This window comes from Xenopus tropicalis, chromosome 2, assembly GCF_000004195.4.
Source record: "Xenopus tropicalis strain Nigerian chromosome 2, UCB_Xtro_10.0, whole genome shotgun sequence".
Taxonomy (NCBI): Eukaryota; Metazoa; Chordata; class Amphibia; order Anura; family Pipidae; genus Xenopus; species Xenopus tropicalis.
This window is the reverse complement of record NC_030678.2, coordinates 177,577,867-177,602,840: the sequence shown is the minus strand read 5'-3', so window position 1 is coordinate 177,602,840 and position 24,974 is coordinate 177,577,867. Positions and strand designations below refer to the sequence as shown.

General features: G+C 51.8%; 1 protein-coding gene across 8 annotated transcripts in view; it reads right to left on the bottom strand.

Annotated features, from left to right (window-relative positions):
* Nucleotides 1–24,974, bottom strand: part of stim1 (stromal interaction molecule 1) — a 66,960-nt gene that overhangs the window by 4,682 nt on the left and 37,304 nt on the right. For 2 of the 8 annotated variants that reach the window (XM_031895824.1, XM_031895825.1), the window contains exons 2-12: nt 19,448–19,578; nt 16,087–16,201; nt 14,402–14,513; nt 12,835–12,950; nt 12,036–12,213; nt 9,333–9,510; nt 7,540–7,707; nt 7,344–7,444; nt 6,266–6,501; nt 4,540–4,603; nt 1,924–1,974 (exon numbers count right to left, since the gene is read on the bottom strand). In XM_031895824.1, the coding sequence (XP_031751684.1) occupies nt 1,924–1,974; nt 4,540–4,603; nt 6,266–6,501; nt 7,344–7,444; nt 7,540–7,707; nt 9,333–9,510; nt 12,036–12,213; nt 12,835–12,950; nt 14,402–14,513; nt 16,087–16,201; nt 19,448–19,578 (1,450 nt within the window). 8 annotated transcript variants of the gene reach the window in all.

Here is a 24,974-nt window from a genome sequence, read left to right as displayed (position 1 = left end):
CGGACCGGCTTCCTGGCCAAACGTCTCCTTCCCAAAGGTACAAACATGGCGGCTGCCCGAATGGCAAGAGCAGCAATGAGAGATGGACAGACGGACGCACAGACAATACAACATGGCTACCGCTCATACAATGCACCCACATATGTCAGATTGAGGGGACCCCCATACTCCCAGAGGGGCACCCTATGCAGCCCGACTGAGCCCCGATCAACTACTGATTGGGGAAATTATGCTTTTGGCTCCATACACAGGCCAATCAGCTGGCAGATTAGTCTAGAGAGGCGGAGTTAGCAGAGCATGTCTAAATGTGTATGTGGCACCTTAGCTCCGCCCACTGGCAACACCCATTCTATGCTTGGGGCAGGGTTGCCCAAAAAGCCCTAATGGAGCCCCTCACGCAGATATGGACGGAGTTAGTAAGCCGAAGCATCCAGGCTCTCATTCAGCCAACTGCCTGGTTGCTAGGCTCATTCAGACCCTAGCAACCAGATAGGTACTGAAATTCCAAACTGGAGAGTTAAACAAGAAGCTAAATAATAATATAAATAAAAAACAAAGACCAACTGCAAATAGTCTCAAAATATAACCCTCTACATCATACTAAGTTTGTTTTAAGGTAACCTCTTAAATATAGTGTAATTGTAATAAATGTTACTGGCACTCCTTTCCCCCGTATGGCAGCAGTCCTGCCCTGCTTTATGGCTGAGATTCTAGCTATCTGTATAACAGAGCATTCTGTCACAGTGGCACAGATCCTATCTGATCCCCCCATTGTAAGCAGCAGTCCTGCCCTGCTTTATGGCTGAGATTCTAGCTATCTGTATAACAGAGCATTCTGTCACAGTGGCACAGATCCTATCTGATCCCCCCCCATTGTAAGCAGCAGTCCTGCCCTGCTTTATGGCTGAGATTCTAGCTATCTGTATAACAGAGCATTCTGTCACAGTGGCACAGATCCTATCTGATCCCCCCATTGTAAGCAGCAGTCCTGCCCTGCTTTATGGCTGAGATTCTAGCTATCTGTATAACAGAGCATTCTGTCACAGTGGCACAGATCCTATCTGATCCCCCCATTGTAAGCAGCAGTCCTGCCCTGCTTTATGGCTGAGATTCTAGCTATCTGTATAACAGAGCATTCTGTCACAGTGGCACAGATCCTATCTGATCCCCCCCCCCATTGTAAGCAGCAGTCCTGCCCTGCTTTATGGCTGAGATTCTAGCTATCTGTATAACAGAGCATTCTGTCACAGTGGCACAGATCCTATCTGATCCCCCCATTGTAAGCAGCAGTCCTGCCCTGCTTTATGGCTGAGATTCTAGCTATCTGTATAACAGAGCATTCTGTCACAGTGGCACAGATCCTATCTGATCCCCCCATTGTAAGCAGCAGTCCTGCCCTGCTTTATGGCTGAGATTCTAGCTATCTGTATAACAGAGCATTCTGTCACAGTGGCACAGATCCTATCTGACCCCCCCATTGTAAGCAGCAGTCCTGCCCTGCTTTATGGCTGAGATTCTAGCTATCTGTATAACAGAGCATTCTGTCACAGTGGCACAGATCCTATCTGATCCCCCCATTGTAAGCAGCAGTCCTGCCCTGCTTTATGGCTGAGATTCTAGCTATCTGTATAACAGAGCATTCTATCACAGTGGCACAGATCCTATCTGATCCCCCCATTGTAAGCAGCAGTCCTGCCCTGCTTTATGGCTGAGATTCTAGCTATCTGTATAACAGAGCATTCTGTCACAGTGCACAGATCCTATCTGATCCCCCCATTGTAAGCAGCAGTCCTGCCCTGCTTTATGGCTGAGATTCTAGCTATCTGTATAACAGAGCATTCTGTCACAGTGCACAGATCCTATCTGATCCCCCCCATTGTAAGCAGCAGGACGGGGCCCTGGGGTCCGGACTCAAGAGCTTACATTAGCACTTCCATCTTGGACAGCTTCCTGTCTGACTGACTCCGCGGCATCCTGGAGGGAAAGAAGAAAATATTCCCAGTAAAGTGGAAAGTGGCTGATGGGACCCCTGAAGCAAATATGTCGCCCTACAAATCACGGGGAGCCCAACGGACCGGCTTCCTGCCCAAACGTCTCCTTCCCAAAGGTACAAACATGGCGGCTGCCCGAATGGCCAGGCAAGAGCAGTGGGACAATGAGAGATGGACAGAAGGACGCACTGCGCAGCAGAGACAATACAACATGGCTACCGCTCATACAATGCGCCCACAGATTGAGGGGACCCCCATACTCCCAGAGGGGCACCCTGATACCCGAAAGAGCCCTGATCAACTACTGATTGGGGAAATTATGCTTTTGGCTCCATACACAGGCCAATCAGCTGGCAGATCAGTCTAGAGAGGCGGAGTTAGCAGAGCATGTCTGAATGTGTACGTGGCACCTTAGCTCCGCCCACTGGCAACACCCATTCTGTGCTTGGGCAGGGTTGCCCCAAAAGCCCTAATGGAGCCCCTCACGCAGGTATGGGTGGAGTTAGAATTCAAAATGTTTGCAAAGCTGCATTATACAAAAGGTTTTGATGCCCTGAGACAGGGTAATAATCATCCAGTCTCTCATTCAGTCCACTGCCTGGTTTCTAGGGTCATTTAGACCCTAGCAACCAGATAGGTACTGAAATTCAAAACTGGAGAGTTAAACAAGAAGCTAAATAATCAAAAAAAAAAAAACAACAAAGACCAACTGCAAATAGTCTCAAAATATAACCCTCTACATCATACTAAGTTTGTTTTAAGGTAACCTCTTAAATATAGTGTAATTGTAATAAATGTTACTGGCACTCCTTTCCCCCGTATGGCAGCAGTCCTGCCCTGCTTTATGGCTGAGATTCTAGCTATCTGTATAACAGAGCATTCTGTCACAGTGGCACAGATCCTATCTGATCCCCCCCATTGTAAGCAGCAGTCCTGCCCTGCTTTATGGCTGAGATTCTAGCTATCTGTATAACAGAGCATTCTGTCACAGTGGCACAGATCCTATCTGATCCCCCCCATTGTAAGCAGCAGTCCTGCCCTGCTTTATGGCTGAGATTCTAGCTATCTGTATAACAGAGCATTCTGTCACAGTGGCACAGATCCTATCTGATCCCCCCATTGTAAGCAGCAGTCCTGCCCTGCTTTATGGCTGAGATTCTAGCTATCTGTATAACAGAGCATTCTGTCACAGTGGCACAGATCCTATCTGATCCCCCCATTGTAAGCAGCAGTCCTGCCCTGCTTTATGGCTGAGATTCTAGCTATCTGTATAACAGAGCATTCTGTCACAGTGGCACAGATCCTATCTGATCCCCCCCCATTGTAAGCAGCAGTCCTGCCCTGCTTTATGGCTGAGATTCTAGCTATCTGTATAACAGAGCATTCTGTCACAGTGGCACAGATCCTATCTGATCCCCCCATTGTAAGCAGCAGTCCTGCCCTGCTTTATGGCTGAGATTCTAGCTATCTGTATAACAGAGCATTCTGTCACAGTGGCACAGATCCTATCCCCCCCCATTGTAAGCAGCAGTCCTGCCCTGCTTTATGGCTGAGATTCTAGCTATCTGTATAACAGAGCATTCTGTCACAGTGGCACAGATCCTATCTGATCCCCCCATTGTAAGCAGCAGTCCTGCCCTGCTTTATGGCTGAGATTCTAGCTATCTGTATAACAGAGCATTCTGTCACAGTGGCACAGATCCTATCTGATCCCCCCATTGTAAGCAGCAGTCCTGCCCTGCTTTATGGCTGAGATTCTAGCTATCTGTATAACAGAGCATTCTGTCACAGTGGCACAGATCCTATCTGATCCCCCCCCCCCATTGTAAGCAGCAGTCCTGCCCTGCTTTATGGCTGAGATTCTAGCTATCTGTATAACAGAGCATTCTGTCACAGTGGCACAGACCCTATCTGATCCCCCCATTGTAAGCAGCAGTCCTGCCCTGCTTTATGGCTGAGATTCTAGCTATCTGTATAACAGAGCATTCTGTCACAGTGGCACAGATCCTATCTGATCCCCCCCCATTGTAAGCAGCAGTCCTGCCCTGCTTTATGGCTGAGATTCTAGCTGTATAACAATAGCCAGTGTAGCAGGGTCCTTGCACTGTGGGTACCCACTGGTGAGATTAGGGGATTGGGGGGCTAATCAGGCAGAAGGAAGCTCAGCAAGCACAGCAGAAACACCAAGCAGGCGGGGGGGGGGGGAACACACGGCATGCAGAAATACCCAACGCTGGGGGAGCGACATGGGATCCCCGAAGTGACATCAGGGGGCAGATCAGGAAGGGAGTCCATCTGCACATAGTAAGTGGTAGAGTGATGGTAATAGACAGGATGAGAGTGCGGCCCTGGAGGAGGCAGAGGGGAAGTGGAAAATGGGGGGCACGTAGAGGGAGAGGCGGCGGAAGAGACAGCGCCAGGGTGATGCTCAGAGCTGAAAGACTGTCCAGAAGAGAGACTGCGCATTCGGTGGAGAGACACCTTGCTGGGACGGTAATGGATCTGTGGGGTGGCCTCGCTCTGGCTCACCAAGTATCCTTCTACCAACCTCTGGGATCCGAGGGCAAGCTGGGAGTCCACGTGCCGCTGCCGAAGGCTGCTCAGGTTGGGTGCTGGGGGGAGAGAGAGGAAAGGGCATTAAATGGTGCTGGAATGGCAGGGGTACGTCCAGGAATAGGGCAGCAGTACCCAGGGGCATGCTGGGAGAGAGACATGCAGTGGGGGTGCACTTATGTGGGTGCTGGGTACAGAGGCGGGCAGAGAAGCACCCAGGCATACACAGTCCTGCACTCTCTCACCCAATATCGGGGGGGGAAACAGAAGGACCGGCACCAGGCTACCAACAATCTGGCGCCATTAGGAACCCTGCTGGGATGGGCATCATTTGGGCCTTGTTCACAAGAGCTTACAATCACAAAATTCTGCAGGAGCAACACTAAAGGGGTTACGTTTGTGCAATCGAAGGTGTAAACAGGGTGCTCTCTCCTGCACATAATACTGATATATATACGTGTCATTATATATATATATATATATATATATACATATACACATATACATATACACACACATATATATATACGCGCCCCCTGTAAGTAGCCCATACAAAGCACATACCTGCATAGAGAGGGGAGGAGCTACAGAGAGGGCTCAGAGGCTGCTCAGGATATTGCTTAATGAACATTTAAAGGGGAAGTGCGCAGCTATTCGAGAGGAAGACGTGAGATACAGGAAGTATTTAGGGTGCAAGAGAAAGACCCAAAATGAAAACAAGTTCAAACCAGAAAATTTCCAGAGGGAGGAATCCTCGGAGCCGGCAGACGGGCGGTCATTGAACCTGTGTCCCATAAGCCAGGCTGCGTCTGTCTCAGCCAATCAGAGGGAGGGGAAATCAATGGTGTGACAGTGGGAACACAAGGTGTAACAGCAGCTGCTCAGCTGGGGGGGAACACTCATTTACTTACCCTCCCTGGGGCTGATTTCCTAAAATAAAGTGCTAAACTGCACCAATGCAGTTGGTCCACTTTTATCTCTCATTTTCTAACCTGTATATCGGTTATAATGATTTGGAAATGGGCCTCTGGGCACCCCTGCTCTATGGTATATGGGGAGACACTGTGGGTGCCCCTGCTCTATGGTATATGGGGAGACACTGTGGGTGCCCCTGCTCTGTGGTATATGGGGAGACACTGTGGGCGCCCCTGCTCTGTGGTATATGGGGAGACACTGTGGGCGCCCCTGCTCTGTGGTATATGGGGAGACACTGTGGGCGCCCCTGCTCTGTGGTATATGGGGAGACACTGTGGGCGCCCCTGCTCTGTGGTATATGGGGAGACACTGTGGGTGCCCCTGCTCTATGGTATATGGGGAGACACTGTGGGTGCCCCTGCTCTATGGTATATGGGGAGACACTGTGGGCGCCCCTGCTCTATGGTATATGGGGAGACACTGTGGGCGCCCCTGCTCTATGGTATATGGGGAGACACTGTGGGCGCCCCTGCTCTATGGTATGTGGGTGCCCCTGCTCTATGGTGTATGGGGAGACACTGTGGGCAACCCTGAACTGTGGAAAAAACACTGCAAGCCACATGCCAAGCCCGTGCCCCCGGGCCAGTTCCCATACACACCACATGCTCACATATCATTCCACCAACTGCCTATAAGTGATGCCCGGGCACAGTAGCCCTTGGCATGTATTTGCCCCCACCCAGTGCAGCAGAACTTGCCCTAGCTCAGCCGCCATTAGGGTAATATGAGGGGAGTTGGCCACTTACATTGCATAGTGATGGGAGATATAATCTCTTCATCCAAGTCATCCAGGTCGTCCGACATGATAAAGTGTGTGGGTGCGGGGCGTGACACCCCCATAAGGCTGGGGTCTATGTTCAGAGCGGCCATCAGCGCATGGAGACCGGGGTTGTTCACAATCTGGAAGCCACAGAGGGTCTCAATCTGCTGCCAGCGGTGCAAACGCTCACGGAGAGCGGCGGTCACTTCACTGAGTGCCTGTCTGCAGGGGGCGAGAGAGGGAGTGAGTGGCTCTGTCCGGGGCGCTGCCCTCTCCCCTGTCTGAGTGGGTTCCTCTGGGTGTGATAGGGACCTTAGATTGTAAGCTCACTGGGGCAGGGACTGATGGGAATGTGATAGGGACCTTAGATTGTAAGCTCACTGGGGCAGGGACTGATGGGAATGGGATAGGGACCTTAGATTGTAAGCTCACTGGGGCAGGGACTGATGGGAATGTGATAGGGACCTTAGATTGTAAGCTCACTGGGGCAGGGACTGATGGGAATGTGATAGGGGCCTTAGATTGTAAGCTCACTGGGGCAGGGACTGATGGGAATGGGATAGGGACCTTAGATTGTAAGCTCACTGGGGCAGGGACTGATGGGAATGTGATAGGGACCTTAGATTGTAAGCTCACTGGGGCAGGGACTGATGGGAATGTGATAGGGGCCTTAGATTGTAAGCTCACTGGGGCAGGGACTGATGGGAATGGGATAGGGACCTTAGATTGTAAGCTCACTGGGGCAGGGACTGATGGGAATGGGATAGGGACCTTAGATTGTAAGCTCACTGGGGCAGGGACTGATGGGAATGTGATAGGGGCCTTAGATTGTAAGCTCACTGGGGCAGGGACTGATGGGAATGGGATAGGGACCTTAGATTGTAAGCTCACTGGGGCAGGGGCTGATGGGAATGGGATAGGGACCTTAGATTGTAAGCTCACTGGGGCAGGGACTGATGGGAATGGGATAGGGACCTTAGATTGTAAGCTCACTGGGGCAGGGCCAGATGCAGAGTCTCAGTACTGCGCTGCGGTACATGTGGGCGCTATACAATGGCACTCACTTTGCTGTGAGGATTTTATGATCGACATCATCGAGGGAGGAGCTATGCGCCACGTGAAACGTCCCAAATAACGTATTTCTCTTCTTTTTGATTTTTTCTGCCTAAAAAGGAAGGAGGGAAAACGCCAGGACAGAGTTAGGAAGCAGTAAGGGAAAGGGGGGGCCCCCGACAGCCCAGAGAATGGGGAGCCCCTTACCCCCTCCTTCGCCAGCAGCAGCTGCTTCTCTGCGTTCTGCTTCTTGATGTTGTAGTACTGCACCTCCACCTCGTGCGTCAGCTGCAGCCACTTCTGTAGCGCCTCCGGGGCCGACCAGTTGCTGTGCGACTCCAGCTCCTTCTCGGCGTTTTTCAGGGCCATACGCACCTGTAAGGCACGAGGTCACCAGTCGTCAGAACTTGGGGGGACTGCATGCAGAACTGGGGGTACAGCTGGCTCCTCCCCCCCGGGTAAGTGAATCCAATCTCCCCCCAGTACTTACCCAGGTACAGAGCTCTGATTCTCTGTACTTCCTGCTCCTGGGCTGCTCTCTTTCCCATGGTCAGGCAGGAACCTCCCCCCGGGTAAGTGAATCCAATCTCCCCCCAGTACTTACCCAGGTACAGAGCTCTGATTCTCTGTACTTCCTGCTCCTGGGCTGCTCTCTTTCCCATGGTCAGGCAGGACCCCCCCCCCCCCTGGGTAAGTGAATCCAATCTCCCCCCAGTACTTACCCAGGTACAGAGCTCTGATTCTCTGTACTTCCTGCTCCTGGGCTGCTCTCTTTCCCATGGTCAGGCAGGACCCCCCCCCCCCGGGTAAGTGAATCCAATCTCCCCCCAGTACTTACCCAGGTACAGAGCTCTGATTCTCTGTACTTCCTGCTCCTGGGCTGCTCTCTTCCCCATGGTCAGACAGGAAACCCCCCCCCCCTTGGGTAAGTGAATCCAATCTCCCCCCAGTACTTACCCAGGTACAGAGCTCTGATTCTCTGTACTTCCTGCTCCTGGGCTGCTCTCTTTCCCATGGTCAGGCAGGAACCCCCCCTGGGTAAGTGAATCCAATCTCCCCCCAGTACTTACCCAGGTACAGAGCTCTGATTCTCTGTACTTCCTGCTCCTGGGCTGCTCTCTTTCCCATGGTCAGGCAGGACCCCCCCCCCCGGGTAAGTGAATCCAATCTCCCCCCAGTACTTACCCAGGTACAGAGCTCTGATTCTCTGTACTTCCTGCTCCTGGGCTGCTCTCTTTCCCATGGTCAGGCAGGAACCTCCCCCTGGGTAAGTGAATCCAATCTCCCCCCAGTACTTACCCAGGTACAGAGCTCTGATTCTCTGTAATTCCTGCTCCTGGGCTGCTCTCTTTCCCATGGTCAGGCAGGAACCTCCCCCTGGGTAAGTGAATCCAATCTCCCCCCAGTACTTACCCAGGTACAGAGCTCTGATTCTCTGTACTTCCTGCTCCTGGGCTGCTCTCTTTCCCATGGTCAGGCAGGAACCCCCCCCCCCCTTGGGTAAGTGAATCCAATCTCCCCCCAGTACTTACCCAGGTACAGAGCTCTGATTCTCTGTACTTCCTGCTCCTAGGCTGCTCTCTTTCCCATGGTCAGGCAGGAACCCCCCCCCTTGGGTAAGTGAATCCAATCTCCCCCCAGTACTTACCCAGGTACAGAGCTCTGATTCTCTGTACTTCCTGCTCCTGGGCTGCTCTCTTCCCCATGGTCAGACAGGAACCCCCCCCCCTTGGGTAAGTGAATCCAATCTCCCCCCAGTACTTACCCAGGTACAGAGCTCTGATTCTCTGTACTTCCTGCTCCTAGGCTGCTCTCTTTCCCATGGTCAGGCAGGAACCCCCCCCCCTTGGGTAAGTGAATCCAATCTCCCCCCAGTACTTACCCAGGTACAGAGCTCTGATTCTCTGTACTTCCTGCTCCTGGGCTGCTCTCTTTCCCATGGTCAGGCAGGAACCTCCCTCCCCCATGGTAAGTGAATGCCCCCCCCACTTGGTGCCCACCTGTTCCAGTTCCTGCTCTGCGTATTTCTGGCGGCTCAGTTCATTCTCGGTGCCCTCCCTGAGCTCCCGTAGCCGATGGGCCTCCTGCTTGGCCAGGCTGATCTCATTCTGAAGCTTCTTCTCAAGATGAACCTTCTCCACCTCCACCGTGCGGTGCTCCTCCTGGGCCTTCTGTAGCCTGGGGGCACAAAGGTGGGATCAGTACCTATGGGTGGGGGCCCCCCGGCCCCGACTGCATTACTCCCTGACCAATACGGGCCCATGTGCGCCACAATCTAACCAACCAGCACCAGCAGGGTTTATACACCCTGCAATGGCATAACCAATCAAATCAATGGATGTAAATAGGCGGCCAATGAATGCACTGCTAAGGGAACGCTTTACTTTGGCCAAAGTTTCATTAAAGGGGTGGTTCACCTTTAAGTTAACATTTAGTTATAGAATGCCTTATTCCAAGCAACTTTACAATTGGTCTTCATTTTTTACTTTTTATAGTTTTTTAACTATTTGCCTCCTTCTGGCATTTTTCAGCTTTCGAATGGGGGTCACTGACCCCTGCAGCCAAACCCTATTGCTCTGTGAGGCTCCAGTTTTATTGTTATTGTTACTTTTTATTACTTATCTTTCTATGCAGCCCCTCCCCTATTCATATTCCCATCTCCCACAGCCTGGTTGCTAGGGTAAATAAGACCCTAGCAACCAGATAGTTCCAAAACAACAAAATGAGTGCTGTTGAATGAAAAGCTAAATTACTGAAAAACCATCAAAAATGAAGACCAATTGCAAATTGTCTCAGAATATAAATATCTAAATCAAATAAAAAGTTAATATAAAGGTGCACTGCCCCTTTAAAGTTCATTTTTACTGCTTGGGGTCCTGTAACCAGCAGTGACTATGCCTCCACTAGAGGGCACCAAAGGGTTCTGAGCAGTAAGACACATAGAAATAACCTGCCACAATTCTAGAGGCCAGCAGGGGGCAGCACAGAGCATGCAACTTACATAGGCCAAGGCTTCAGGCTTCTACTCTGTTATACAGAGCTCAGTACGTTCTGCAGGGGCCCCGGGGCAGTCAGGAGAAGCCAAGCAATTACTCAATTAGGAATAAAGCAGGACTGTAACAACAAATTCCTAAGTCTGCTACTGGCCCTGGCATGCCTATAGGCTGGGGGGCAAATAGTCTGTGGGCAGAACAGAGCAAACCCCAGATACAGGGACATGGATACGGAACAATGACTCTCTGAGAGCGAGAAAATGTACCTCCGGCAATAACAACCCCAACCCCACCCTGTTATACAGGTATCTCTCTGTACAGGCTATGGGCAAACTTAGGGGGCTGTTCCTGCTGAATTGTGCTTAGTACAGGGGAATCCTTATGTGCCATAGTTTTATGGTATCTCTCTGTACAGGCTATGAGCAAACGTAGGGGGCTGTTCCTGCTGAATTGTGCTTAGTACAGGGGAATCCCTATGTGCCATAGTTTTATGGTATCTCTCTGTACAGGCTATGAGCAAACGTAGGGGGCTGTTCCTGCTGAATTGTGCTTAGTACAGGGGAATCCCTATGTGCCATAGTTTTATGGTATCTCTCTGTACAGGCTATGAGCAAACGTAGGGGGGCTGTTCCTGCTGAATTGTGCTTACTACAGGGAAGCAGTTTGACATTCCCATTATAATATTCCCACCCTGTTACATTCAAGCTCCAAAAGTCCCAAGCGAATGTGGAATTCTGACAATTACGTAACACGTGCAGGACAATTAAGAAGGAATTTGGGGTCAACACTAATTAATTAGTTCATCCAGATGTAAGTGAAAGCCCCATCTGAGGGCAAATAGTGCTGAATAACCCCAAATAAACCACGTGAGCCCCAAAAGAGGGTATAGACCCTGCCCCCCTATCACCTACCCACTGGCTGGGTCTGTATCTGAGGCTGCCCCCAGAGAGGGGAGATACTGCCCCCCTATCTCCTACCCACTGGCTGGGTCTGTATCTCAGGCTGCCCCCAGAGAGGGGAGATACTGCCCCCCTATCTCCTGCCCACTGGCTGGGTCTGTATCTCAGGCTGCCCCCAGAGAGGGGAGATACTGCCCCCCTATCACCTACCCACTGGCTGGGTCTGTATCTCAGGCTGCCCCCAGAGAGGGGAGATACTGCCCCCCTATCACCTACCCACTGGCTGGGTCTGTATCTCAGGCTGCCCCCAGAGAGGGGAGATACTGCCCCCCTATCTCCTACCCACTGGCTGGGTCTGTATCTCAGGCTGCCCCCAGAGAGGGGAGATACTGCCCCCCTATCTCCTACCCACTGGCTGGGTCTGTAATGGGGTTCAGGGGGCAACCCCAGCTTTGCTGACTGAGCTGATGATTCAGGAGACAGAGATTTTGCCGAAAGCCAAGATTTATGTGAAACGGATTATTTTCCCTCAGTCTGAGAGCACAAACCCAGTTCCACATTAACCCGAGGCTGCAATTAAAGTTTCCATGTGGGCAGAACCGGCGCTGCGGAGACCCAGTGTGAGTGGTTAGGGGTCCCGGGACCCCCCGACTCTCACCCACACAGAGGAATTCCCTGCAGCTCAGCACAATGGCTGCCAAGGTTCCACCAAGCAGAAGTGCTGCACAGAACCAAATGCGGATCAGAGCCGAGCTGTGGGGGGGGCCCAGTACAAAGAGGAGACAGAATGGACCCAGAAAGCAGCACCCACCTCTCCTGCAAGTCATGGAGACTCTGCTCAGCCCGGTGCAGCCCCTCCAGGTCCTTCATCATCTTCTTCATGTGATCCTTGGAGTAGCGGTTCTGGATGTAGGCGAACCAGCAGCCTCCCACCCCGATGACTATGGACACGACCAACATGAAGTCCTTGAGATGGTTGTGCCGGGTCACTGGGGGGGGGACACAAAGTCAGCAGGGATTCTGTGGGGGTCACGCTGGGGTGCAGGGGCGGGAAGGTATTAGGTCTGGGGGTCAGACTGGGGTGCAGGGGCGGGAAGGTATTAGGTCTGGGGGTCAGACTGGGGTGCGGGGGCGGGAAGGTATTAGGTCTGGGGGTCAGACTGGGGTGCAGGGGTGGGAAGGTACTGGGTCTGGGGGTCACACTGGGGTGCGGGGGCGGGAAGGTATTAGGTCTGGGGGTCACACTGGGGTGCGGGGGCGGGAAGGTATTAGGTCTGGGGGTCACACTGGGGTGCGGGGGCAGGAAGGTATTAGGTCTGGGGGTCAGACTGGGGTGCAGGGGTGGGAAGGTACTGGGTCTGGGGGTCAGACTGGGGTGCAGGGGTGGGAAGGTACTGGGTCTGGGGGTCACACTGGGGTGCGGGGGCGGGAAGGTATTAGGTCTGGGGGTCAGACTGGGGTGCGGGGGCGGGAAGGTATTAGGTCTGGGGGTCACTCTGGGGTGCGGGGGCGGGAAGGTATTAGGTCTGGGGGTCACGCTGGGGTGCGGGGGCGGGAAGGTATTAGGTCTGGGGGTCAGAGTGGGGTGCAAGGGCGGGAAGGTAACTTACACAAGGGGGGCCCAAACAGCACTGTGTCCAAAGCCTTGAGCTGAAGCTTCTGCCTCTGACTCCTGTCGGTCATTTTGAGCAGGGTGCCAGTCATGGTGGCGTTGGCGATTGCCAGCCTGTGAGAGAGGAGAGAGGGCGTAATAGAGCTGAGTTGGTTGCCCAAACATTCCCATTGGCTTGTACAAAGCAAAGGCAAGTACTCCCCACTTCCGTCAGTGCCCTGTGCCGGATATTGATGGGGAGGTTCTTATAGCCCAGTGGGCGGCCCCCACCCTGTGATGTTGCCCCCAATTGCCTCAAAGCAGGCTATAAATATGTTCTATATTCCAATGTGGTTGGAAAAAGGGTTGGGCACTTAGGGCAGGTGAGGGGGGGACTGGGGCTCAAGCTATTATTCAGTTGCTGTTTCAGTACAACCCCCCCCCCCGGTGACAGAAGGGCTTCACGCTTATTAATCTGCCTGTAATCTGATTAGAGAAAGGAGCCAATAAACCCGAGTTATTAAAGTGAGATGCGGGCAAGAGGGCGCCATGCATTAAGGGCATGAGAGTGACCTTCAGTTACTGAGCAACCCCCAGCGAGCGGAACTAAGGATTAATTCTCAGGAAGAATAAACACAGCAAGAACGTCAGCAAGTGAATGAGCGTCCCTGGCTCATACGGGGGCCCATACCCAGCCGAGGGTACGGGGGCCCACACTTGGCACCGACAGGGAGGGTACGGGGGCCCACACTTGGCACCGACAGGGAGGGTACGGGGGCCCACACTTGGCACCGACAGGGAGGGTACGGGGGCCCACACTTGGCACCGACAGGGAGGGTACGGGGGCCCACACTTGGCACCGACAGGGAGGGTACGGGGGCCCACACTTGGCACCGACAGGGAGGGTACGGGGGCCCACACTTGGCACCGACAGGGAGGGTACGGGGGCCCACACTTGGCACCGACAGGGAGGGTACGGGGGCCCACACTTGGCACCGACAGGGAGGGTACGGGGGCCCACACTTGGCACCGACAGGGAGGGTACGGGGGCCCACACTTGGCACCGACAGGGAGGGTACGGGGGCCCACACTTGGCACCGACAGGGAGGGTACGGGGGCCCACACTTGGCACCGACAGGGAGGGTACGGGGGCCCACACTTGGCACCGACAGGGAGGGTACGGGGGCCCACACTTGGCACCGACAGGGAGGGTACGGGGGCCCACACTTGGCACCGACAGGGAGGGTACGGGGGCCCACACTTGGCACCGACAGGGAGGGTACGGGGGCCCACACTTGGCACCGACAGGGAGGGTACGGGGGCCCATAGAAAATATAGAGAATATAAAATAAAAAATACAGATAAGATTTGCAACCCAACCTGTGACCCACAGACCCGCATCTATACCCACATCTATACCCACATCTATACCCACATCTGGAAATCCTACCCGCAACCTGCAGGGTACCTGCCTTCCTTGTTTGGAACCTGCGGATACCCAACCCACTGCAGGACCCCGATGGCACGAGTGAGCACACATTCTATACAGTCTGAGCTCTATAGAAGCACTGCCCTCACCCACCTACCTGGGCATGTCTCTTCCGCTCAGCTGCAACTTCCGGAAGGTCTCTTCATACTGGGGCAGCTCCACATATGTGATCAGCCACTGGGCAACTTCATCCACGGTCCAGTTATAGACTGCAAGAGAGACCCAGGCTCTGTTACAGAGAGCGGCTACAATGGGGGCCAATAAAGCGGAGCAGTGTGCCAGGGGTGAGCACTATAGATTGGAGCAGGGTGCCAGGGGTGACCACTATAGATTGGAGCAGTGTGCCAGGGGTGAGGGGGCAATAAAGCAGAGCAGTGTGCAATGGGTGACCACTATAGATTGGAGCAGTGTGCCAGGGGTGAGGGGGCAATAAAGCAGAGCAGGGTGCCAGGGGTGACCACTATAGATTGGAGCAGGGTGCCAGGGGTGAGGGGGCAATAAAGCAGAGCAGTGTGCCATGGGTGAGCACTATAGATTGGAGCAGTGTGCCAGGGGTGAGCACTATAGATTGGAGCAGTGTGCCAGGGGTGAGCACTATAGATTGGAGCATTGAGCCAGGGGCGAGCACTATAGATTGGAGCAGGGTGCCAGGGGCGAGCACTATAGATTGGAGCAGTGTGCCAGGGGTGAGGGGGCAATAAAGCAGAGCAGTGTGCAATGGGTGACCACTATAGATTGGAGCAGTGTGCCAGGGGTGAGGGGGCAATAAAGCAGAGCAGGGTGCCAGGGGTGACCACTATAGATTGGAGCAGGGTGCCAGGGGTGAGGGGGCAATAAAGCAGAGCAGTGTGCCATGGGTGAGCACTATAGATTGGAGCAGTGTGCCAGGGGTGAGCACTATAGATTGGAGCAGTGTGCCAGGGGTGAGCACTATAGATTGGAGCATTGAGCCAGGGGCGAGCACTATAGATTGGAGCAGGGTGCCAGGGGTGAGCACTATAGATTGGAGCAGTGTGCCAGGGGCGAGCACTATAGATTGGAGCATTGAGCCAGGGGCGAGCACTATAGATTGGAGCAGTGTGCCAGGGGTGAGCACTATAGATTGGAGCAGGGTGCCATGGGTGAGCACTATAGATTGGAGCAGGGTGCCATGGGTGAGCCCTATAGATTGGAGCAGGGTGCCATGGGTGAGCCCTATAGATTGGAGCAGGGTGCCAGGGGTGAGCACTATAGATTGGAGCAGGGTGCCAGTGGCGAGCACTATAGATTGGAGCAGGGTGCCAGGGGTGAGGGGCCAATAAAGCGGAGCAGTGTGCCAGGGGTGAGGGGGCAATAAAGCGGAGCAGTGTGCCAGGGGTGAGGGGGCAATAAAGCAGAGCAGTGTGCCAGGGGTGAGGGGGCAATAAAGCGGAGCAGTGTGCCAGGGGTGAGGGGGCAATAAAGCGGAGCAGTGTGCCAGGGGTGTGTGTGTGCTGGGCAAAGCTCTCTCTCTGTGTATCGGTGCCAGTGCAGAGATTCTGGATGTGGAACCAGAGTTGTGTATTTAACACATAATAGACAAACGGAACAAACAAGTGGCACCGGTAACATGTATCCCTCATTCACGGCCATTAAACCTGGTACGGTGGCTACGGCCAAGGAAACCCCCAGGTGGCAAGCCTCCGACTCAGATAAAAGCAACATGGCAGCTGCCGGGTCATTTCCTGAAAGCTGCAGCAGCTGCCCAGGGGGAGGGGGGGGTTACCCAGTCAGTAATGGGGGGGGGGGGCAAGTTATTGATACCTTCGGATGTTTTCCACGAGTTCCAGAGATCCTCCACACTGATCAGCTTGTCCTCCCCATGGAAAGTGCTGTGCTTGGCTGTGGGGTCGTGGTAATTCAGATCTTCCCTGAGAAACTAAAGGGAGAAACCAGAACCGCAGAATTAGGGAAACGCACCCCCCGCCATGTTTCCATGTTCTGTAACATATAACATATATGATCATGGGTGCGGGAATCCTTACTTCTCTACATTGCTCAGAGGAGGAATCGGCACCCATAGACTGAGAAAGGACTGCGCCCCCTGGGGGCTCTGAGGAACACAACACCCTGCAGCCCAAATAATGGTTTCTGGATTCGAATTTCACCTCTGGCCACTAATAAATCCCTTTAAACCATAAAGTTCATGGCTTGCGTGGCGTATTCCCTGCCTGTCGCCGTGCCAGCTCACAAAATCCCATGTGGGTCAGTGCGGAGCAAAATAAATGTAGAAGAACCAGTAACGCATTAAGGTGCCTGTATGGATTAAGGTCCCCTTGTGTATTATGACTCGATTATAACAGGCGCCCAAGCAGTCCCACTGAGCCATAATAAACTGGACCCTTATTGCCCGATTCTTAAAGGGGTGGTTCTCCTTTACGTTTACTTTTAGTCTGTTACAGAATGGCCAATTCTAAGCAACTTTTCTATTGTTCTTCATTATTTATTTTTTATTGTCTGTGAATTATTTGCCTTTTTTTGTTTAACTCTTTGCAGCTTTCAAATGGGGGTCAGGCAGCCAAAAAACTCATATTTGAGTTTAGTCTCATAGGCGATTCCCTTTTTCTCTGTAATAATAAAACAGTACCTGTACTTGATCCCAACTAAGATATAATTACCCCTTATTGGGGGCAGAACAGCCCTATTGGGTTTATTTCATGGTTAAATGATTCCCTTTTCTCTGTAATAATAAAACAGTACCTGTACTTGATCCCAACTAAGATATAATTACCCCTTATTGGGGCAGAACAGCCCTATTGGGTTTATTTAATGGTTAAATGATTCCCTTTTCTCTGTAATAATAAAACAATACCTGTACTTGATCCCAACTAAGATATAATTACCCCTTATTGGGGGCAGAACAGTCCTATTGGGTTTATTTCATGGTTAAATGATTCCCTTTTCTCTGTAATAATAAAACAATACCTGTACTTGATCCCAACTAAGATATAATTACCCCTTATTGGGGCAGAACAGCCCTATTGGGTTTATTTCATGGTTAAATGATTCCCTTTTCTCTGTAATAATAAAACAGTACCTGTACTTGATCCCAACTAAGATATAATTACCCCTTATTGGGGCAGAACAGCCCTATTGGGTTTATTTAATGGTTAAATGATTCCCTTTTCTCTGTAATAATAAAACAGTACCTGTACTTGATCCCAACTAAGATATAATTACCCCTTATTGGGGCAGAACAGCCCTATTGGGTTTATTTCATGGTTAAATGATTCCCTTTTCTCTGTAATAATAAAACAATACCTGTACTTGATCCCAACTAAGATATAATTACCCCTTATTGGGGGCAGAACAGCCCTATTGGGTTTATTTCATGGTTAAATGATTCCCTTTTCTCTGTAATAATAAAACAGTACCTGTACTTGATCCCAACTAAGATATAATTACCCCTTATTGGGGGCAGAACAGCCCTATTGGGTTTATTTAATGGTTAAATGATTCCCTTTTCTCTGTAATAATAAAACAGTACCTGTACTTGATCCCAACTAAGATATAATTACCCCTTATTGGGGCAGAACAGCCCTATTGGGTTTATTCAATATTTAAATGATTTTTAGCAGACTTAAGTTATGGAGATCCAAATTACAGATCCCTAATCCAGAAAACCCCAGGTCCCGAGCATTCTGGACAACAGGTCCCATACACATATATATAACAATGATTATATCTGGGTGCAAGAGCAGTACTGTCTTTTCTCTGCCTCCTGACGAAAGTCCCTGTGGGGGACTGAAATGCTGAGGTCTGCAATGTTCCTTTTTATATATATAGAACTCCTTGGGGACTTATTATATCCCTATATGTTACAATAGGGGGCACTTTATTCACTATATATTATAAGGGACTCCTCGGGGGCTTATAATATCCCTATATGTTACAATAGGGGGTACTTTATTCACTATATATTATAAGGAACCCCTCGGGGACTTATAATATCCCTATATGTTACAATAGGGGGCACTTTATTCACTATATATTATAAGGAACCCCTCGGGGACTTATAATATCCCTATATGTTACAATAGGGGGTACTTTATTCACTATATATTATAAGGAACTCCTCGGGGGCTTATAATATCCCTATATGTTACAATAGGGGGCACTTTAATCCCTATATAACATTCTCTGTGTATATAGAATATTATCTGTATGTGTGGTGAATAGAAGATACCCTCTGAGTATATGAGATGACATTAATGTCTGTGCAGCGAAACGCGTGGCCCTTTCCCTGTCGGGCCGGACAAACATATCCCGTTAGTCATCACATTCCTAGCAGTGCAGAACTATTTGGGTAGTGCCCCCGGTGCCCTCCATTTCTCCCCGGGCAGCACACACAGTGCAGTCAATGGGATAAAGGGGAAATAAAAGGCTGCTGTGAGCGGCCGCCCAGGGTTTATTTGTGCAACGTCCCAAGGACCAAGTGTCCCTGCCCCCAGCGCCTTGTGGCTTCAGCTGTCGCTCTGTATATTTAGCCGGGAAGATGCAGGGGGTAAAGTGATAGCTCCTTTCTGCTTTCCTTGAGCTGCCAGTCAGGGACAGGGGGGGGGGTGTCTGAACTGTAGAAAATATATATATATATACACACACACACACATTATATGTATGTGCCCTAATAGCCAACACTCGTGCCCAGTGGCCTTTCTATGGGCTCAGCTGGTTTAAAGGTGTAGATCCCCTTTAGATCAACTTTTAATATGATGTAGACATTGATATTTTGAGATAATTTGCACTTGGTCTTTATTTCTTATGGTTTTATTCACCCTAGCAACCAGGCAGGGGTTTAAGCGAGAGATGGGAATATGAATAGGAGAGGAGCTGCATAGAAATATAAGTTGTATAAAGTAACAATAACAATAAAACTGGAGCCTCACAGAGCAATAGGGTTTGGCTGCCGGGGTCAGTGACCCCCATTGGAAGAAAAAGGCAAATAATATAAAAACTATAATAAATAAATAATGAAGACCAATTGCAAAGTTGCTAGGAATAGGCCATTCTATAACACACTAAAAGTTAACCTCCCCTTTAAGCAGCGTATCAGTACAGAGGCATGGGAAGAGACAGTAGTACAATGGGCACTAAAGGCCACCCCGAGTGCCAGCCACACACCCACCTCGTCACTCTCCTCAACATCCACATTGCCGTTGGCATCATCGTCCATCTGCTTGTGAATACTCATCACCGCCTCGAAGCTGAGCAGCTCGTCCGCATTGTGGCACAGGACCTTGTCTATCCGGCAGAATTCTGTGCCAATAAAATCATACGGTCAGATAAAAGGGCATTTATATATAAGTTATACCCACACATATCCCATACCCATGACACATCCCTAGGGTCCCTATTCCCAGACTGGCACATCCCTAGGGTCCCTATTCCCAGACTGGCACATCCCTAGGGTCCCTATTCCCAGACTGGCACATCCCTAGGGTCCCTATTCCCAGACTGGCACATCCCTAGGGTCCCTATTCCCAGACTGGCACATCCCTAGGGTCCCTATTCCCAGACTGGCACATCCCTAGGGTCCCTATTCCCAGACTGGCACATCCCTAGGGTCCCTATTCCCAGACTGGCACATATGCCTAGGGGATTCAGGGTCCCCCAACAAGGAATGCCCAGTGCTCAATATGCAGTATATTTAACAGCAGCCGATGCCAGCCTACAGTCGGGCACAGTATGGATCCTGTGGAAACCTTATATACACATGTAAACCCACACTGTGCCCCACACAGACCCATGTACAGGAACCAAAGGGGGTATTTCCCAACACACCACTGCCCCCAGCAGAGCCCAGATCATTCTAATTCCATGAGCACAGCCCCAGGGGCAGTTCAGCTTACAGTTACCCTTTAGCAGGGTAGAAGAATATCCCATTCTCAGCAACCTCATTAACTAGTCTCCATTTTTATAGGTTTTCATTAAGGTGCCTTACTCTTCTGCCTCTTCCAACCCTGACAACCAAAAAGTCTGGTTGCTAGGGTAAACTGGACATAGCTACCACATAGCTTCTGAAATTCCAAACTGGAGAGCTGTTGAACTCTAAATAAGTCCTGCTAAATAATTCAAAAACCACAAGAGAATGAAGACCAATTGCAAGTTGCCCCAGAATATCAATACTAGGCCATAGCCGGATAACAGGCACGGCAATAGCCCAGGTGTGCCGGAAACCACGTGCCCGCTTGGCGCCATGCCATGGCTTTGTTTTGCCCACAACATCCCTCCCCAGTACTGAGTGGCTGTGCCAAGGCTCCCTTCTGGCTGCCGGCCCATCAGAACCTCCGGTACTTGTGTAACTTTCTCTGCACAAACATCCTTACTGGCCGGGGCCACCAAGCCACTAGGCGACTTTAACCCTTTCAGCAAATCTCAAGCACTGAATACCCAGCAGCCTTCAAAGGCGGGCACCTTGGGTGATCAGTAGGGCAGGTGGGATCCCCGTGGCGATTCCCAGTACCCTAGTGGGCCAGCCTGTCCCCTTACAGTACAGCAACTACAGTACTTACATGGGTAACCAATCAGAAACATTTACATGAAACTGATTGGAAACCCTGCACATTTAAAGGGATACCGCCAGTTACTAGTCTGCGACTTTGCTTAAAGGGGAACCTGTCACCCCAACAAATAATTCCAAATCCTTTCCTAACATGTTAGTTGAGCAAAATAAACTTTACTTACACTGTATAAACCATTTTTTTTTTTCCCCTTCAGTCTTGGAATTTACAGTCACAGCCAGCAGGCCGGCGCCATTTTGTGAATACTATTATAAAGGCAAAGCTTTATATCCCCCCAAAAGGTGATCATCTAGGTGATATCTAGGAAGTGCTGAATGGAAAGTGAAAGTCATTATAATTAAAAATCTGAGCTGTCAATCATATATTGCCTGCCCCGCCTCTAGAGGCGGGGCAGGCAATATATGATTGACAGTTCAGATTTTTAAATACATTTATAACAGGTATGGATGATTTAATTAAAAAAAGTCAATATATATATATTGGTTGGGGCTGCCAGTGACCCCCAGCTTCTCGTGGGCCCCTCACATACAGCGAGTGGAATTACAGGACCGACAGGTTCCGGCTCACTGGCCCGTAACTGCTGACGGCTCGGTTTATGGGCGAAGGGAATGCGGGAGATACCGGTGCTCTGGGAGGAATGTGCTGGTACCTGCGCCGGGACACGGACAGAGCAGAAAAACAGGCCTAGTATCATTAAAGGGGCAGATTGCCCAGAGGCGGGGGCTATTGTGGGACGGGGGCACCCACATTGATGCACGGAGGGGAGTCGCTGCAGAACCTGATTTACCTGCACTTGGGCCACTTCCTGGGCTATTCCAGTTCAAAAATGGGGAGGAGAGCCTATCAGCGCAAGAGCTTACAATCAAATTAAGAGTTAATACATTGCGGGAAGCGGATTTTTTTATTTACAGAATGGGAAAGGCACAAACCGGAGCCCCTCCCCGATATTAAACATTGCACTGTTTCTCCTGCAGCTCCCAGCGATGTAATGTCCCATAATGACTTACCCAGAATGCCCCAGTCACTGCCCCTGATATACAGGGAACTCTGAGTATCACTCATGTATTATAAGGGATAATGTACCCCCTACTGTAAATGATAAGGATATTAGCAGTCACTGAGGGGTTCTGTGCCCCCCATATAAAGGCACAAGGCTGCAGGCTGAGTTATACAGGGAACTCTGAGTATCACTCGTGTATTATAAGGGATAATGTACCCCCTACTGTAAATGATAAGGATATTAGCAGTCACTGAGGGGTTCTGTGCCCATATAAAGGCACAAGGCTGCAGGCTGAGTTATACAGGGAACTCTGAGTATCACTCATGTATTATAAGGGATAATGTACCCCCTACTGTAAATGATAAGGATATTAGCAGTCACTGAGGGGTTCTGTGCCCATATAAAGGCACAAGGGCTGCAGGCTGAGTTATACAGGGAACTCTGAGTATCACTCATGTATTATAAGGGATAATGTACCCCCTACTGTAAATGATAAGGATATTAGAAGTTCACAATTTTTTATTTGTAGGGTTTTATGATATTTATAGTTTTAATACCAAGTTTTCAGCTCCACAGGCCTCTCCGAATGTGAGTGTCAGCTCCTCTGTCTATGCACTTTCCCCATTCAGTTAACCCTAGGCTTGCCAAGAGCTCACAGAATTCCCATGAGTACATTTACATCAATTCCTTTCTGGGTTTCGATGCCCTATGTGTTTCACAGCAGCTGCCACTTAGAGCTGAGGCGGCAGTGAGTGCAGCCAGCACTAATCTGCAGCAAACAGAGCATTGCGACTACTGGGGAGAGAGGATGCTAGCGGTTCTATTTTGCACAACCGGAACCACAGAGGAACTGGGCTGGGGGAAGTGGTGGAGGGTGGAAAGAGAACGGCACAGAAGATTAAGTGCCACCCGTCGCTGTGGGCAGCTGGCGCCTGGGCCGGCCCATTATGTGCGGCTGTAGGGGAAGGAGGCGGCACAGCAGCTCGGAAGGGGAAAAAGGGGTGCCGAGATTAGCACCTAAGGGTGGAACAGCTGCCATGGAGACTGCACTTCTGTGAGGACAATTAAAGGGAAAGTATTACAGGGTGGCCTGACACATCAGTGCCTTCCGTCCCACAGCCAGGGAAGCAACTGCCCCTACTACTCCAACCACAGGAACCACACATCATTAAATAAGCCATGGCTGCACCCCCACTCCTCCCCCTGCACCCCAGGCCTGCACCCCCACTCCTCCCCCTGCACCCCGGGCCTTCACCCCCACTCCTCCCCCTGCACCCCGGGCCTTCACCCCCACTCCTCCCCTGCACCCCGGGCCTTCACCCCCACTCCTCCCCCTGCACCCCGGGCCTTCACCCCCACTCCTCCCCCTGCACCCCGGGCCTTCACCCCCACCCCCCTCCTCCCCCTGCCTTCACCCCCACTCCTTCCCCTGCACCCCGGGCCTGCACCCCCACTCCTTCCCCTGCACCCCGGGCCTGCACCCCCACCCCTCCCCCTGCATCCCCACTCCTCCCCCTGCATCCCCAGGCCTGCACCCCCACTGCTCCCCCTGCACCCCCGGGCCTGCACCCCCCCTCCTCCCCCTGAACCCTGGGCCTGCACCCCCACTCCTCCCCCTGCACCCCGGGCCTGCACCCCCACTCCTCCCCCTGCACCCCGGGCCTGCACCCCCACTCCTCCCCCTGCACCCCGGGCCTGCACCCCCACTCCTTCCCCTGCACCGCAGGCCTGCACCCCCACTCCTTCCCCTGCACCCCGGGCCTGCACCCCCACTCCTCCGCCTGCACCCCCACTCCTCCCCCTGCATCCCCAGGCCTGCACCCCCACTGCTCCCCCTGCACCCCGGGCCTACACCCCCACTCCTCCCCCTGCACCCCGGGCCTGCACCCCCACTCCTCCCCCTGAACCCTGGGCCTGCACCCCCACTCCTCCCCCTGAACCCTGGGCCTGCACCCCAGACCTGCATGCATATTTCTCTGCAGAGAGACACAATAGAACAAGACCCCCCCCCCCCCAATATGCAGAATACAGCAGGACGATATATAAGTATAGTGGCCCTCACTATGGTGTCACTCAGGGACCCAATTAATCTGCCTGTTAGCAGCGCCCCAGTTGCCCCAGCAGCGGGTGCCCCGGAACACTTTGTCCCAAGAGAATTATCCAGAATGAATGCGCTGACTCCTGCGGCACGTTACTATGTAAGGCTACAGGCACGGAACAAACCCTGCGGAATTAATGGAAATCTCATGAGCAGTCTTTTAATAGACAAAAGGAAAATTACAGGGTTTTGGCCGCAGATCATAAATGATGTCAGAAAGTTCCAGAAAAACGGAGAGACGGATAGAGAGCTACGGCGAGAAGAGAATAGGGGGCACACAAGCATTAAGTCTTATATATCGAGCTGGGGGGGCTGTAAGGTGCCACAAACAGTCACTATTTATTGGGCTGGGGGGGGCTGTTTGTGCCTCTGGGTACTGGGAATGCCAGGGGGGCTGTAAGGTGCCACAAACAGTCACTATTTATTGGGCTGGGGGGGGGCTGTTTGTGCCTCTGGGTACTGGGAATGCCAGGGGGGCTGTAAGGTGCCACAGACACTCACTATTTATTGGGCTGGGGGGGCTGTTTGTGCCTCTGGGTACTGGGAATGCCAGGGGGGGCTGTAAGGTGCCACAGACAGTCACTATTTATTGGGCTGGGGGGGCTGTTTGTGCCTCTGGGTACTGGGAATGCCAGGGGGGCTGTAAGGTGCCACAGACAGTCACTATTTATTGGGCTGGGGGGGGCTGTTTGTGCCTCTGGGTACTGGGAATGCCAGGGGGGCTGTAAGGTGCCACAGACAGTCACTATTTATTGGGCTGGGGGGGGCTGTTTGTGCCTCTGGGAATGCCAGGGGGGCTGTAAGGTGCCACAAACAGTCACTATTTATTGGGCTGGGGGGGGGGCTGTTTGTGCCTCTGGGTACTGGGAATGCCAGGGGGGCTGTAAGGTGCCACAGACAGTCACTATTTATTGGGCTGGGGGGGCTGTTTGTGCCTCTGGGTACTGGGAATGCCAGGGGGGGGCTGTAAGGTGCCACAGACAGTCACTATTTATTGGGCTGGGGGGGGCTGTTTGTGCCTCTGGGTACTGGG